Source organism: Pongo pygmaeus, chromosome 1 (genome assembly GCF_028885625.2).
Source record: "Pongo pygmaeus isolate AG05252 chromosome 1, NHGRI_mPonPyg2-v2.0_pri, whole genome shotgun sequence".
Classification (NCBI taxonomy): Eukaryota; Metazoa; Chordata; class Mammalia; order Primates; family Hominidae; genus Pongo; species Pongo pygmaeus.
In genome coordinates, this window is record NC_072373.2 from 37,068,743 (window position 1) to 37,086,763 (window position 18,021).

Here is an 18,021-nt window from a genome sequence, read left to right on the forward strand (position 1 = left end):
ATAAATAAGTGAGTAAATAAGAGATGAGTATTTAAGGTCCTAGTGACCTCTATTTAAATGAAGAGAATGTCCTACACGTAAACTTACAAGCATACAGTTGATCTGCATTATCCATGGGGACAAGTTCCTGGACTCCCCCAGATACAAAAATCTGAGGATGCTCAAGTCCCTTATGTAAAATGGTCTAGTATTTGCATTAACCTATGCATAGCCTCCTGTATACTTTAAATCATGTCTATATTACTTATACCTAATACAATGTAAATGCTATGTAAACAGTTGTTATACTATTTAAGGAATAATGACCTGAAAAAAAAGTCTGTATATATTCTGTATAGACTCTTCCTCCCTCCCCTGGAGTATTTTTGATCCAAGGTTGGTTGAATCCACAGATGTGGAACCCACAGATATGGAGGGCCAACTGTATTTTGATCTTCCCAAGTATTTACCAAGGAGCAATTCAGACTACTATCTACTATCATGATATACCATATTTAACAATTTCAAATGCCTTAAGTCTTTTTGTTGCCTCAAGGAAATTTGACTAGGCACTTAATATATGTAATAACCTGCAGTATCAATTTGTAGTCATCTCTTCAGCATCAGAGCTAAGGATTTATTAAAAGCATTCTTCCAAAAATAAAAAAATTTAAAAACAGCATTCTTCTAGAAAATATCACTAAATCCACAATACAAAAAGCTCTGCATGAATATTATGAAAGGTACAACAAACTGCACAATCTAGGAATTACCTTAAAAAAAAACCAGATATGCCTTGCTTTGCTAAATACATAATTAATTTAAATTTGGCTAAAAGATCTGCTTTTAAAGCACATTTTAAACTGTACTTCAATTTATTATGACTGCCACTTGATCTCACTAAAGATAATTCTCAACACTGTAAAAATCCCTGCGTGGCCTCAAGCCAAGGGCCAAGGGTGACTCAAGATAACTCTAGGGAAAGGCAGAATTTCATCTTTGGAGGATTATTAACATACCTTTTAAACCTCACAAAAGCCCCGCTAGGTTTTCCCTAAATTCTTATGTTTTTTTCAATACTCAACTTGAAAATATATCTGGCTCACACTTTTTTTTTTTTTTTTTTTTGAGACTTGAGTCTCAGCTCACTGCAACCTCTGCCTCCCGCGTTCAAGCGATTCTCCTGCCTCAGCCTCCCAAGTAGCTGGGACTACAGGCGCCCACCACCATGCTCAGCTAATTTTTGTATTTTTAGTAGAGATGAGGTTTCACCATCTTGGCCAGACTGGTCTCGAACTCCTGACCTTGTGATCTGCCCGCCTAGGCCTCCTAAAATGCTGGGATTACAGGCGTGAGCCACTGAACCTGGCCCTGGCTCACGCTTTTAAGAAATACTGCTCTAGTATACTGTTTTTCAAAGTGTAGGTTGCACGCCATTGGTGGGCAGTAAGATCAAGTTACTGGGTCACAACCAGAGTTTAAAAAAAAAAATCAGAGTGTATTGCACGTAAGGATATTATGTCATGGAAGTATGTAAGTTGTGAAGTAAAATGTGTTTCTCACTATAGTTTGCAGTGAAAGAGTTTGAAAACCACTGCTTTACAATATGTGAAGTACTTCAGGATCCCACACTACACAGCATGCCCAAGATCATAAAGCAAATTTGTACTGAAGCTGGGATTTAAACCACCTAGAATGTAAGGTGAACAAGTATGAGAATACTGTTTTTGAAATATCAAATGTTCCTTTAAAAGCTATATTCTAAATCGTTACCCATTAGAGATTCACAGTACATATCAGTTAAAAATGGCAATTTTGTTTATTTTCTCCCCTTCCCTCTAAAATGAGAGTAGACCCCCCACAAAAAAAAAAAAAAGAGATAAAAACCCACAGTAACAGAGAACAGAAGAATAGGCCCTTAGGCAACAGACTTCAACAAATTTCAGCAAAAACTCAAAGCAGGTGGAGAAGTGGTAACTGGCAAAACTAAGAGGAAGTCACGTCCTAGAATAAAAACGGGGAATACAGACAAGGGTCCTACAGAACTTCAGATTAGTTCAAGATTAAGAAATATCTAGTGAAACAGCGGAAAGGATTAAGACATGAACTGAAATGGGGGATTAAATAAAAGTCTGGACTTGCTGAAGACTCTACCATTCCACTCCAAAAGACAGTCAAGCATTCACGCTTCAGACAAAAGAAAATTAGAAGGTTCTTCCCTAAAGAAACTGAACAGTGCCAGAGGAGGTTCCCACATTCCAGCACATAACTAGATCCCTAACCAATTACTCTAAACAAAACCAGATAATCAATAAACCCCAAACAACTCTTACAGTAATTTTTTGTTTATCCATACATATTAATGGAAAATAAAGGATCACCAGACATTCAAGGAAAGACTGCAACATGACATAAAACCAAATACAGAGAAAAACATGATCCCAAAGGGATATTTAGCATATTACTGAAAATTCAGCCTCTCCCTCTCCCCCTCCCCCTCCCCCTCTCCTTTCTTCGGTCTCCCTCTCCCTCTCCTTTCTTCGGTCTCCCTCTCCTTTTTTCGGTCTCCCTCTGTTGCTGAAGCTGGACTGTACTGCCGTGATCTCGGCTCGCTGCAACCTCCCTGCCTCGGGCTCCTGTGACTCTCCTGCCTCGGCCTGCCGAGTGCCTGGGATTGCAGGCGCGCGCCGCCATGCCTGAATGGTTTTTGTATTTTTGGTGGAGACGGGGTTTCGCCGTGTTGACCGGGCTGGTCTCCAGCTCCTGGCCTCGAGTGATCTGCCTGCCTCGGCCTCCCGAGGTGCTGGGATTGCAGACGGAGTCTCGCTCACTCAATGCTCAATGGTGCTCAGGCTGGAGTGCAGTGGCGTGATCTCGGCTGGCTACAACCTCCACCTACCAGCCTCCTGCCTTGGCCTCTTAAAGTGCTAAGATTACAGCCTCTGCCCCGCCGCCACCCCGTCTAGGAAGTGAGGAGCGTCTCTGCCTGGCCGCCCATCGTCTGGGATGTGAGGAGCCCCTCTGCCCGGCCGCCCCATCTGGGAAGTGAGGAGCGCCTCTGCCCGGCCGCCATCCCGTATAGGAAGTGAGGAACGTCTCTGCCTGGCTGCCCATCGTCTGGGATGTGAGGAGTGCCTCTGCCCGGCTGACCCATCTGGGAAGTGAGGAGCGCCTCTGCCCAGTCGCCCAACGTCTGGGAAGTGAGGAGCGCCTCTGCCCGGCCGCCCCGTCTGGGTGGTGAGGAGAGCCTCTGCCCGGCCGCCCCGTCTGGGAAGTGAGGAGCACCTCTGCCCGGCCGCCCCGTCTGGGAGGTGAGGAGTGCCTCTGCCCAGCTGCCACCCCGTCTGGGAGGAAGTGAGGAGCGCCTCTGCCCAGCCGCCCCGTCTGGGAGGTGAGGAGCACCTCTGCCCGGCTGCCACCCTGTCTGGGAGGAAGTGAGGAGCACCTCTGCCCGGCTGCCCCGTCTGGGAGATGAGGAGCACCTCTGCCCGGATGCCCCGTCTGGGAAGTGAGGAGCACCTCTGCCTGGCTGCCCTGTCTGGGAGGTGAGGAGTGCCTCTGCCCAGCTGCCACCCCGTCTGGGAGGAAGTGAGGAGCGCCTCTGCCCGGCCGCCCTGTCTGGGAAGTGAGGAGCGCCTCTGCCCGGCTGCCACCCCGTCTGGGAGGAAGTGAGGAGCGCCTCTGCCCGGCCACCCCGTCTGGGAGGTGAGGAGCGCCTCTGCCCGGCCGCCCCGTCTGGGAAGTGAGGAGCGCCTCTGCCCGGCCACCCCGTCTGGAAAGTGAGGAGCGCCTCTGCCCGGCCGCCCCGTCTGGGAGGTGAGGAGCGCCTCTGCCCGGCTGCCACCCCGTCTGGGAGGAAGTGAGGAGCACCTCTGCCTGGCCGCCCCGTCTGGGAGATGAGGAGCACCTCTGCCCGGCCACCCCATCTGGGAGGTGAGGAGCGCCTCTGCCTGGCCGCCACCCCGTCTGGGAGGAAGTGAGGAGCACCTCTGCCCGGCTGCCCCATCTGGGAAGTGAGGAGCGCCTCTGCCCGGCCACCACCCCATATGGGAAGTGAGGAGCGCCTCTGCCTGGCCACCCCGTCTGGGAGGTGAGGAGCGCCTCTGCCCGGCCGCCCCGTCTGGGAGGTGAGGAGTGCCTCTGCCCGGCCGCCACCCCGTCTGGGAGGAAGTGAGGAGCACCTCTGCCCAGCCGCCCTATCTGGGAGATGAGGAGCACCTCTGCCCGGCCACCCCGTCTGGGAGGTGAGGAGCGCCTCTGCCCGGCCGCCACCCCGTCTGGGAGGAAATGAGGAGCGCCTCTGCCCGACTGCCCCATCTGGGAAGTGAGGAGCGCCTCTGCCCGGCCGCCACCCCATATGGGAAGTGAGGAGCGCCTCTGCCCAGCTGCCCCGTCTGGGAAGTGAGGAGCGCCTCTGCCCGGCCGCCACCCCGTCTGGGAGGAAGTGAGGAGCGCCTCTGCCCGGCCGCCACCCCGTCTGGGAGGAAGTGAGGAGCGCCTCTGCCCGGCCGCCACCCCGTCTGGGAGGAAGTGAGGAGCGCCTCTGCCCGGCCGCCACCCCGTCTGGGAGGAAGTGAGGAGCGCCTCTGCCTGGCCGCCACCCCGTCTGGGAGGAAGTGAGGAGCACCTCTGCCCAGCCGCCCCGTCTGGGAAGTGAGGAGCGCCTGTGCCTGGCCGCCACCCCGTCTGGGAGGAAGTGAGGAGAGCCTCTGCCTGGCTGCCCCATCTGGGAAGCGAGGAGCGCCTCTGCCCAGCCGCCACACCGTCTGGGAAGTGAGGAGCGCCTCTGCCTGGCCACCCCATCTGGGAGGTGAGGAGCGCCTCTGCCTGGCCGCCACCCCGTTTGGGAGGAAGTGAGGAGCGCCTCTGCCCGGCCACCCCGTCTAGGAAGTGAGGAGGGCCTCTGCCCGGCCGCCACCCCGTCTGGGAGGTGAGGAGTGCCTCTGCCCGGCTGCCCCGTCTGGGAGGTGAGGAGCGCCTCTGCCCGGCCGCCACCCCGTCTGGGAGGAAGTGAGGAGCGCCTCTGCCCGGCCGCCCCATCTGGGAGGTGAGGAGCGCCTCTGCCTGGCCGCCACCCCATCTGGGAGGAAGTGAGGAGCACCTCTGCCCGGCTGCCCCGTCTGGGAGATGAGGAGCACCTCTGCCCGGCTGCCCCGTCTGGGAAGTGAGGAGCACCTCTGCCTGGCCGCCCCGTCTGGGAGGTGAGGAGTGCCTCTGCCCAGCTGCCACCCCGTCTGGGAGGAAGTGAGGAGCGCCTCTGCCCGGCCGCCCCGTCTGGGAAGTGAGGAGCGCCTCTGCCTGGCCGCCACCCCGTCTGGGAGGAAGTGAGGAGCGCCTGCCCGGCTGCCCTGTCTGGGAGGAGAAATTCTTCTGCCTTGGGATGCTGTTGATCTATGGCCTTTCCCCCAGCCCCCTGCTCTCTGAAACATGTGCTGTGTCAACTCAGGGTTAAATGGATTAAGGGCGGTGCAAGATGTGCTTTGTTAAACAGATGCTTGAAGGCAGCATGCTCTTTAAGAGTCATCACCACTCCCTAATCTCAAGTACCCAGGGGCACAAACACTGCAGAAGGCCGCAGGGACCTCTGCCTAGGAAAACCAGAGACCTCTGTTCATGTGTTTATCTCCTGACCTTCTCTCCACCATTATCCTATGACCCTCCCATATCCCCTTCTCCGAGAAACACCCAAGAATGATCAATAAATACTTCATAAATTAAAAATAAATAAATAAATAAATAAAAATAAATGAAAAAAAAAAGAAAATTCAGATGCTCAGGAGAGAAGAATAAAAGCTTTCAGATTAAAAAAAAAAAAAAAAAAAAAAGTCACCCACAAAGGAATCAGAGGTTAAATATCTATGGAATTTCTTATCAGCAGAAGTCATGCTAGAAGATAATGGGGCTATCCTATTAGAATTCTAATGCCAGTCTAGAACTCTGTAACTAGTCAACTATCAATTAAGTACAGAGGTTCAGGAAGGGCATTTTTAGACATGTTCTGGGTTATGCTTTGGTTTAAGGAAATGTTATGGCTGTTTGATCTTCTATTCAGACCACTCAAACTTTCTTCAAATCAGCAATAAGGCTGTTTTGCTTTCCTATCATTCATGCGGTCACTGGAGTAGCACTTTTAATGTCCTTCAAGAGCTTTTCCTTTGCATTCACAACTTAGCTGTTTGGTACAAGAGGCCTAGCTTTTGGCCAATCACAGCTTTCAACATGCCTTCCTCACTGAGCTTAATCATTTCTAGCTTCTGATTTAAAGTGAGGTGTGAGACTCTTCCTTTCACTTCAACACTTAGCAGCCATTGCAGAGGTATTTAATTGGCCTAATCTCAATTTTGTTGTGTCTCAGGGAATAGGGAGGCCCAAGGAGAGGAAGAAAGACCGAGAAATGGCCAGTTGGTGGAGTCATCAGAACACAAACAACACCTACTGATTAAGTTTGACATCTTATATGGGTATGGTTCATGATGCCTCAAAACAATTACAATAGTAACATTAAAGATCACTAATCGGAGATGATCATAACAGATATATATTGCAAGAATCTCCAAAATGTGACACAGAGACACAAAGCGAGCACATGCTATTGGAAAAATGGGACCAACAGACTTGCTCAATGCAGGTTTGCCAAAAACCTTCCATTTGTTTTAAAAAAAATAAAACACACAATATCTGGGAAATGCAATAAAGTGAAGCACAATACAATGAGATGTACTTGTATGTATACTTCATATTTACATAAAATTAAAATATCAGAGAAATAATAAAATCTACATAGTTGAGTATATAACCTGGCTTATTTCAATGACATTCAATATTAGCAAACTTTGTGAGAATTTTTCGAAGTAAATTAGAATCTTTAGGAAAATGATGCAAAGAAGTTTTACATTATGTTCTTTAATGTCAATTTATGAAAACTACTTAGGAAGACTGTACAACTAAATTAAGAGGTCTTTAAGACAAGTTTGGGTGTTTTAACTCTGTGTAACATATATCTGACTACAGAAATGTCATGGAAAATGAAACCTCATTCTCAACCACACAGGAATGTTAGTACACCCTCAATAGACAGTAAGTCCAGTTTCCCAAGAAGCATAGTGTTCATGATGAATTTTCAATGTCTGAGTCTATTCCTCTGTCTTACAAACTCAGGTATGTTTTTAAAAATCATACATAATACAAATACAAATTCCCCAAGCTCATAAGACAGTAATAAATACCAATTTATTAATTCAGGATGTGAAACTATTCCCCATATACTATATTAGAATATTCTGATTATGTGTTCCCATAGGAAAACTTATAAAACAAGCCAAATCATAAGCATAATGATGCCTGGGGTATTCACCTTCTATTCTTAGTAACAAATTATCCCAAAATTCTGTGGCTTAAAACAATTATTGGGCTGGGCGTGGTGGCTTACACCTGTAATCCCAACATTTTGGGAGGCTGAGGCAGGAGAACTGCTTGAGCCCAGGAGCTGAAGACCAACTTGGGCAACACAGCAAGAACTTGTCTCTACGAAAAATTTAAAATTTAGCTAGACTTGGCTGGGCACAGTGGCTCATGCCTGTAATTCCAGCACTTCGGGAGGCTGAGGTGGGCGGATCACTTCAAAAGTCAGGAGTTGAGACCAACCTGGCCAATACGGTGAAACCCCATCTCTACTAAAATACAAAAAAAAATTAGCCAGGCATGGTGGCACGTGCCTGTAAGTCCCAGCTACTCAGGAGGCCGAGGCAGGATAATCGCTTGAACCCGGGAAGTGGAGTTTGCAGTGAGCTGAGACTGAGCCACTGCACTTCACCCTGGGCATCGCAGCAAGACTCCATCTCAAAAAAAAAAAAAAAAATAGGCTTGGTGGCACACACCTGTAGTTCCAGCTACTTGGAGGCTGAAGTGGGAGCATCACTTGAGGCCAGAGGGTTGCAGCTGCAGTAAGCTGTGATCATGCACTCCAGCCTGGGCAACAAAGCAAGAACCCATCTTAAAAAAAAACAAAAAAAAAAAACAAAAAAAACTACCTTTCTCAATTTCTTTGTGTCAGGGATTCAGAAAGGACAGAACAGGGATAGCTTATCTCTGCTCCATGATGTCTAAGGCCTCAGCTAAAGGACTATAAAGCTAGAGGATGGAACTCTGAGAAGGCTAAATCACTCATATGTCTGGTAGTTGATGGCTTTTGGCTGACAGACTAGCTGGGGCTAGTACCAGAACCTCCAACATATAGCCTCTCCATGCGGTCTGAGCTCCCTCATAATATGGTAACTGTGTTCCAAGGGCAATGAATCTGAGAAGTCTAATGAAAAACAAGCAAGGCTCTTATGAATATAATTATAAAACATTCTTGAAATGTATGATAAATAAATGGAGATATATTATATTCATGGTTGAGAAGAATCAATGTTTTCCCCCAATGAATCTATACAAGGAATACAATTCAGATTAAATTCTCAATAGGGTATTTTGGTGGAACCATTAGAGTTGTTCTTAAAAATGCGTCTGGAAAACTAAAGTGCCAAGAATAGCCAAGATGATTTTTAAGATGAAGAAGGGAAGAGTCATCTTACCACATTTAGTAATTAAAACCACATGGTGTTGTGCAGAAATTCACAGACCACTGAGGAAAAAAAAATAAGGCACTTAGAAACATGCCAGTATACATATACAAAAGGTTAGTATATTATAGGGTCGGTGTTTTTTTTTTTAAGTCAGTAGGAAATATTTAAAATTCAATAAATTATTCCAGCTACTCATATGAAAAAAATTAAAATTAGATCCTTCCTTCACACACAAAAATTAGTTCCAAAAGAACTAAAAAATTAAATGTGGACAAGAAATTGGTATACAGAATGTACAAAAGAACACCTACAAATCATTAAGAAAAAAATCCAAAATCTATAGGAAAAAAAGGTCATATGAAACATAAATGACCGATAAGTATATGAAAATATATACAACCACACTGGTAACCAAAAAAATATAAGTATGTATAAACAGTATACATGAATTTATACATGAAATGTCATACATCACTTTATACCTATTGGGTAAGAATGACAAAAAGTGTGGGCAAGACTTCTTCCAGAAGACTATCCCTTCCACTGTGAACTACTAAAAACTGAACAAAATATATAAAACAATTGTTTTCAGATGCTAGAAAACAGGCAGTACAGGACTGTGATCACTGTGGGAAGGAAAAGAAAGCCCCACAATCGCACCAGCTCCCTATCTGCTAGGGCTCTCCAGAGAGAGAAAGCACAGGAAAAAGAAATCCTAAAAGAACAAGCAGATTTAATGAGCAAAATAAAGACTAGAGATAGGGCTACTGAGGTGGCTAGGATTTGCATAGAAAAGTACTAAAGAGAAGGCAACTATACAGAGAAGGAACTTTCTATTTTCTCTATGTTGAAGTGATAATTTTTATTTTATTCTATTTATGTAGCAAATCTTTTTTTAATGTAAAACCAGCCTTACATTCCTGGCATAAATCCCACATGATCAAAATATCTCATTCTATTTATATATTTCAAATTCAATTTCTTAATATTTTGTATACAACTTTAAAAAATCTATGTTCATAAGGGATATTGGTCTATAATTTTCTAGTAATTTTCCTGTTGGAGTTTTAAATTAGGAATCAGTCAAATAGATACATAACTATTCAGATTTTTGTTTCTTCTTGTGTCAGTTTCAGAAAGCTGTTTATTTCAAGGAATTCTCCCATTTCCTCTTAGGTTTTCAGATTTATTGGCATGATTATGTACCTGAAAGCTATGAAGTCCTAAATAAGGCTAAGATACTAATTATTACTACAAAAAAAGCTAAAATTCTAGTCCAGAAGGAGATCAACTTCTGACAAGACAAGGTGAGAAGTTCCACAGACCTACTCACCAGGGAAATTGATAGAAGTTATGTTTAAAACAGCCATTTTTATAGCCTCTGAAATGGTCCTAAGGGCAAACAGCAAAAAAACATCTATTCAGGAATATCTATGAAAATTCAGTTAGAATAGCAAGAGCTAGTGGTACAGTCATGCTTCACTTAAAATGACAGAAATACATTCTGAGAATGCATCCTCAGGCAGTTTCATCATTGTGTGAATATCATAGAATGTATTACACAAACTTAGATGGCACAGCCTACTACACGCCTAGGCTATATGGTAGAGCCTACTGCTCCTAAGCTACAAACCTGTCAGCATGCTACTATACTAAATACTATAGGCAATTTTAAGTGTATCCAAATATAGAAAGGTACAATAAAAAATATGGTATAAAAGATTTAAAAATGGCACATCTGTCTAGGACACTTAACATGAATAGAGCTTACAAGACTGGAAGTTGCTCTGGATGAGTAAGTGGTGAGTGAATGTGAAGGCCTAGGACATTACTGTACACTACTATAGACTTTATAAACTGTATACTTAGGCTACCCTAAATTTATTTAAAACATTTTCTTTCTCCAATAATAACCTTAGCTTACTGTAACTTTACTTTATATACACTTTAAAATTTTAACTTTTTTACCCTTTTGCAATAACATAGCTTAAAACACACACTGCACAGCTGTATAAAAATATTTTTTCTATCAGTAGTCTACAAGCTTTTTTCTATTTTTCAGACTTTTTAACTTTTTAAACTTTTTTGTTAAAAACTAAGACACAAACACACATTGGCTTAGGCCTACCCAGGGTCAGGATCATCTACGTCACTGTCTCATCTCCATATCTTCTAGAATACCTCCTGAAGGGCCTGCCTGAGGCTGCTTTACAGCTAACTTTTTTTTTTGTAATAAGTAGAAGGAGTACACTCTAAAATAATGATAAAAATAGCATAATAAATACATAAGCCAGTAACATTTATTATCAAGTATTATGTATTGTACATAATTGTATAAGCTATATATACTTTTTTTTTTTTTTTGAGATGGAGTCTCGCTCTGTCACCCAGGCTGGATCGCGCCCAGTGGCGCGATCATGGCTCACTACAGCCTCCGCCTTCCGGGTTCATGCCATTCTTCTGCCTCTGCCTCCGGGAGCAGCTGGGACTACAGGCGCCTGCCACCACACCCGACTAATTTTTCGTATTTTTAGTAGAGACGGGGTTTCACCGTGTTAGCCAGGATGGTCTCGATCTCCTGACCTCATGATCCGCCTGCCTCAGCCTCCCAAAGTGCTGGGATAGGCATGAGCCACCATGCCCAGCAGCTATATATACTTTTATATGATAGTGCAGTTGGTTTTTTTACACCGGCATCACCATAAACATGTGAGTCATGCCTTGTTCTATGAACTAAACCTCCATCACTAGGGGATAGGAATTTTTCAGCTCCATTGTAATATTTTGGGACCACCATCCTATATACCACGTCATGGACCAAAACATCGTTATGCAGCACATGACTGTATTTTAACCAAGACAGCTCCTTCCCCCTTGGCTCAGCTACGTAGAAACCCTACTTCAAAGAGACGCAGCCAAGAACACAGGGATCCTCCTCTACTTCTAGCTCCCAGACATCTTTAGGTAAGGAGTAGGACCTATCAGCATTTCTCATCCTTTCCACAGCAACTTATTGTTGCTGAGGATAAGTTCTAGACAAGTGCAACTGAAAGGCAGGCCTCCTTTCTTCTGCCCAACCTCCACGCATGGGGCAGAGGCTCTACCTTTTGTGCAACACTGCTAAAAAAAATAACTGGGGCCTCAATCACCTTTGTTCTGGCCTATAAAGTGGTGATTCCACACTGGAAGAGGCAAGCCAAAAAGAAGACCTCAGGCTGCTGCTCCCACTTCCCCCAACTGCTCAGCTCCTAAAGCAGGGTTTCAGAGAGAAGCATACAATTGTCCCCACCCCCAGCTCTGAGCCCTGACTCCAGAGATTTTGCCTGGGGGAAGAAGTAGGCCATAAAACAGTTAGCTCTTCATCTTTTCCCAAAACAACTGACTTCTTTACAACAGGGCATTAAAAAAAATGTTCAAGCCTAAGGGTACTCTTAAAAACAGTGGAGGTTTTGGTGAAAGATAATGGGGAGATGTGTAAATTCAATGAGGATACAGACTAAACTGTAGGCTAGTTATTTTTCAGGAGAGACAAAAAAAAAAAAACAAAAAAACCAGCAGTGTGGAGCCCTCCTGATGTTAGAACAAACATCACATACTGACCTTGGGAACTATTCCTTCAAAGGAGCCTGGATTTGATTGGATTAGTCTGTAGAACAATGTATGCCCCAAAGCATTATTGAAAACAATTCAGCAATCAGCTGAAAATCAATGGAACTTAACAGCTGGCAGTATGGTCAGGAAAAGACAAACAGAACCCTGCCAAATCCACTGTCATCCCAAGGTGCCTGGGCATATCCAAAGCTGCACCTCTCTGAGGAACAAGATCAGAGGCTTTACAAAGTATGGGGGAAAACTACACCCAGTCACTAAACAAACAAGTGACAATAACAAGGTTGGTACCAAGAGTTTCTACAATATATTATTTAAAACAGCCGAGTCCAGCCCTTAGGATGCGAGGACGTTTTTGCTTATCTGTGGTGGTGGGTATCACAAAAATTATGCATGGACTTTTTTTTTTCTTTTAGCTTGTCAGCTATCGTGAGCGTTAGTGTATTTTATGCGTGGCCCAAGACAATTCTTCTTCCAGTGTGGCCCAGGGAAGCCAAAAGGTTGGATACCTGTTATTTTAAATGTCCAGTTAATAACAAAATGCACAAAGAAACAGGAAAAATATAACCCATGTGCCAGAAAAAAAGAAGGTTGTAGAATCTGCCTGTGAGAGTGACCATATGTTGGATTTAACAGAATATATGACTTTAAAGTAGTCATTACATATGTTCAAAGAACTAAACTATGACTAAAGAAGTAAAGAAGGGCTTTTCACAAGATGGCGCCGAAAGCGAAGGAGGAAGCTCCTGCCCTTTCTAAAGCCGAAGCCAAAGTGAAGGCTTTAAAGGCCAAAAAGGCAGTATTGAAAGGTGTCCACAGCCACAAAAAAAAGATCCGCACGTCACCCACCTTCCAGCGGCCCAAGACACTGCGACTCCAGAGGCAGCCCAAATATCCTCGGAAGAGCGCCCCCAGGAGAAACAAACTTGACCACTATGCTATCATCAAGTTTCTGCTGACCACTGAGTCTGCCGTGAAGAAGACAGAAGACAACAACACACTTGTGTTCACTGTGGATGTTAATGACAACAAGCCCCAGATTAAACAGGCTGTGAAGAAGCTCTATGACACTGATGTGGCCAAGGTCAACTCCCTGATTCGACCTGATGGAGAGAAGAAGGCATATGTTCGACTGGCTCCTGATTATGATGCTTTGGATGTTGCCAACAAAATTGGGATCATCTAAACTGAGTCCAGCTGGCTAATTCTATATATCTTTTCACCATAAAAAAAAAAAGAAGAAAGGTACGATGACAATGTCACATCAAATAGAGGCTATCATAAAGAGATAGAATTTACAAAAAAAAAAAAAAAGGAATAAAATGAAAATCCTGGAGTTGAAAAACATAATAGCAAAATAAACTAAAGGGACCCATAAGGAGACGAGAACTGGCATTAGAAAGAATTGGGGAACTTGAAAATACATCAACAGAAATTATGCAATCTGAAGAACAGAAAGAAAAAAGAATGAAGAAAAATGAACAGAGCTTCAGAGACCTGTAGGACACCGTAAAGTGTACCAACATACAGCCAGGTCCAGTGGCTCACGCCTGTAATCCCAGCACTTTGGGAGGCCGAGGCGGGAGGATCACCTGAGGTCAGGAGTTTGAGACCAGCCTGGCCAGCATGGCAAAACTCCGTCTCTACTAAAAATACAAAAATTAGCCGGGCATGGTGGCAGGTGCCTGTAGTCCCAACTACTCAGGAGGGTTAGGCAGGAGAATCACTTGAATCTGGGAGACAGAGGTTTCAGTGAGCCAAGATCATGCCACTATACTCCAGCCTGGGCAACAGAACAAGACTCCATCTCAAAAAAAAAAAAAAAAGTGTACCAACATAATGTATTGAGTAACATAAACCTAACACAAGAAACTCCAAGAAGGATAAACTCAACAAGAGCCACAAATAAACATCACAGTAAAAATTATGAAAGTCAAAGACAAGGAGAAAACCTTGAAAGCATCAAGAGAAAAACAACTAGTTATTTTCAAGGGCTAAGATAACAATTGACTTCTTAGCAAAAACAACTGAGGCCAGAAAACAGTGGAATAACATATTCAAAGTGCTCAAAGAAAAAAAAACTTGTCACCAAAAATCCTATATCCAATAAAACGATCTTTCAAAAATGAAGGCTTGGGAGCTGAGGCAGGTGGACTCAGGAGTTTAAGATCAGCCTGGGCAACAGTTGAGACCCTGTCTCTACAAAAAAATACAAAAATTAGCCAGGTGTGGTGGCAGATATTCTGAGGCAAGAAGATAACTTCTTGGAGGGTGAGGCAAGAAGATAACTTGAGCTCGGGAGGCAGAGGTTGCAGTGAGCCAAGATCATGCCACTGCACTCCAGCCTGGGTACTAGAGCGAGTCCATATCTCGAAAAGTATTTGAATCTTTAAAAAATGAAGGCAAAATAAAGACATTCCCAAATAAATAAAAATGGAGAATTTTTTGCTAGCTGTTCTACCTTATAAGAAACACTAAAGGATTTCCTTCAGGCTCAAAGCATATGACCACCAATGATAGTTTGAAATCTGTATTTAAAAACATAGAGCACCAGTAAAGATAATTATGTAACTATAAAGTACATTATAAGTGCCTATTTTTCTTTCTTCTCTTACCTGATTTTAACAGCCATTACATAAAACAGTATTATATAATGTACCATTGGACGGTTAATATATAGAAATGTAATGTATTTGCTAATAACAGCACAAAGGAGGAGGTGGGAGGAAAGTTGTGCTGCATTAAAGAAATAACTACTGATGGTAAAGTAATAATTATAACAATATATTCACAGGGTTGTAACATTAATAGATATTATATAACACAAACATCACAAAAAAGGAGGAAAGAAAATAGAGGCATATAGGAATAATGAGTCTACATCTCACTGAAACAAAGCTTGTATAAATTTGAAGCTGATTCTAATAAGTTAATATGTATATAATAAACCCAAGGGCAGACGCTAAAAAAAAAAAAAAAAAACTCAAAAATATGTAGTGAAAAATAATCATTACACAAGTTTAAATGCTGCATTAGAAAATAGTCACTTAATACTAAAGAAAACGGAAAAAGAATACAATAAAATAGAGGAAAAAAAGACATGAGATACAGAGAAAACAGAAAAGTAAAATGGCAGACATAAATCCAACTATATGAACAACTACATTAAGTGTAAATGGATTAACCGGAGGGGCGTGGTGACTCACGCCTGTAATCCCAGCACTTTGGGAGGCCCAGGTGGGTGGATCACAAAGTCAGGAGTTCAAGACCAGCCTGGCCAAGATGGTGAAACCCTGTCTCTACTAAAAACTACAAAAAGAATTAGCCAGGCATGGTGGCAGGTACCTGTAAGCCCAGCTACTTGGGAGGCTGAGGCAGGAGAATTGCTTGAACCCTGGCGGCAGAGGTTGCAGTGAGTGGAGATTGTGCCACTACACTCCATCCTGGGCAATCGAGCGAGACTCCATTTCAATCAATCAATCAATCAATCAATCAATCAATCAATGTAAATGGATTAACCAAGCCCATCAAAAGGTAGAGATTGTCAAACTGAATTTTTAAAAAATGATCTAGGTCTCCAAAAGATACAATTTAAATTTAAAAATACAAGTAGATTGAAAATAAAAAGATGAAAAATAATATATCATGTAAACAACCACAAGAAAGCTGGAGTGGCTATACCAATATTAGATAAAAACAGACTTTAAAAAATAGGTAAATGTTTGACATATACAGACAAAACAGGCTTTAAAAACTTTTGTCTCTTATATCTTAAATAGACATAGATATAAGATATATATCAAACTATATATATTTTTAAAGTCTGTTTTGTTTGATATTAGTGTGGGATATGATGAGGTTTCTCTTCAAATAATCTGATCAATCTTTTATTCTTTAATTCATAGTTACCCCCCCTCCATTTTTCTCCTTTTTTCCCCTTTTCCCTTCTCGCCTTTGTTAAATGCCCAGGCATGCCGCACTACCAAGTGTTATCAGTACCAGCTCACATTCCTTTCCTTATTTGGAAAGAGGACTAACTTATGGCTCATTACAGACACCCCTTCCCCTATTCCCTCCACTTTCCTTTACATGCCCACCCTATCTAAAAAAAATAAAATGTTTAGCCAACCAGGATTAGTTTAGATTGTACAACCCAACCCCGGCCAATGGAGAAAGGGTACAGGGGCAGGACTTGCATCAGGAATAAAGGCTCTTGTGCCCCTTTGTTCAGGTGTGCTCTCATGGCAGCTGGCCAGGGAGGCACCCTCTGTGCAGAAGTAAAATTGCTTTGCTAAGAATCCTTTGTTCAAGTGTTCAATTTCCTTAGGATTTTGAGCATTATTCCTAACATTAGTATAGCCACTCCAGTTTTCTTGTGGCTGTTTGGATATATATTATTTTTCATCCTTGTATCTTATTTAGATATAAATATCATTATATAAAGATACTCTTTATCTCATATCTAAAGAGGGTCATTTTGTAATGATAAAAGGGTCAGTCCTTCAGGAAGAGGGTAACAATTATAAACATATTTGCACCTACTAACACAGTACCAAAATATATGAAGAAAAACTGACAGAAACAAAGAGAGAAATAGAAAATTCAAAAGCAGTAATAGTTGAAGCCTTCAACACCCCACTTTCAATAATGGATAAAACAATTAGGTGGAAGATCAATGAATAGAAGACTTTGAACACACATAAACCAACTACACCTAACAGGTGTCTATGGAACACTATAGAATTTACACTCACTATAGAACACTCCACCCAACAACAGAAGAATATATATTCTCAAGCACACATGGTACATCCACCAGGAAAGACCAGACCACATACCGGATAATAAAACAAACCTCAAAAATTTTAAAAGAGCAGAAATATAAACTATGTTCTCTGACCACAAAGGAATGAAGTTAGAAATCAGTAACATTTAAAAATTGGGGGCTGGGGCCGGGTGCTGTGGCTCACACCTGTAATCCCAGCATTTTGGGAGGATCACAAGGTCAGGAGATTGAGACCCTCCTGGCTAACACGGTGAAACCCCGTCTCTACTAAAAATACAAAACATTAGCCAGTCGTGGTAGTGGGCGCCTATAGTCCCAGGTTCTCGAGAGGCTGAGGCAGGAAAATGGCGTGAACCCGGGAGGCGGAGCTTGCAGTGAGCTGAGATGGAGCCACTGTACTCTAGCCTGGCACAGAACGAGACTCCGTCTCAAAAAAAAAAAAAAAAAAAAAAAAAAAGAATTGGGGGCTGGTTGTGGCAGCTCACACCTGTAATCCCAGCCCTCAGGGAGGTAGGGGTGGGTGGCTGCTAATGAGGTCAGGAGATCAAGACCATCCTGGCCAACATGGTGAAACCCCATCTCTATTAAAAATACAAAAATTAGCCGGGCATGGTGGCGTGCGCCTGTAGTCTCAGCTACTCAGGAGGCTGGGGCAGGAGAATCGCTTGAACCTGGGAGGTGGGGGTTGCAGTGAGCCGAGATCATGCCACTGCACTCCAGCCTGGGCAACAGAGTGAGACTCCGTTCTCAAAAAAAAAAAAAAAACTGGGGCCAGGCTTGGTAGCATGTACCTGTAGGCTCAGTTACTTGAGAGGCTGAGGCAACAAGGATCCCTTTGAGGCCAGGAGTTAAGAGGCCACAGTATACTATTAGAGCATCTGTGAACGGCCACTGTACTCAAGCCTGGGCAACATAGCGAGACCCCATCTCTTTTTTCGTTTGTTTTTGAAACAGAGTTTTGCTCTTGTTGCCCAGGCTGGAGTGTAATGGCGTCATCTCGGCTCACCGCAACCTCCTCCTCCCAGGTTCAAGCGACTCTCCTGCCTCAGCCTCCCAAGTAGCTGGGATTACAGGCATGCA

General features: G+C 43.6%; 2 protein-coding genes across 3 annotated transcripts in view; one reads left to right on the forward strand and one right to left on the reverse strand.

The window, feature by feature from the left end:
* PPP2R5A (protein phosphatase 2 regulatory subunit B'alpha) overlaps window positions 1-18,021 on the reverse strand; it is a 75,605-nt gene that overhangs the window by 40,062 nt on the left and 17,522 nt on the right. The window lies entirely within an intron of this gene.
* LOC129031915 (large ribosomal subunit protein uL23-like) lies at window positions 11,759-17,187 on the forward strand. The gene has a single exon (XM_063672254.1). It carries the CDS (start codon window positions 12,874-12,876, stop codon window positions 13,339-13,341), a length of 468 nt encoding a protein of 155 aa, XP_063528324.1. The 5' UTR covers window positions 11,759-12,873; the 3' UTR covers window positions 13,342-17,187.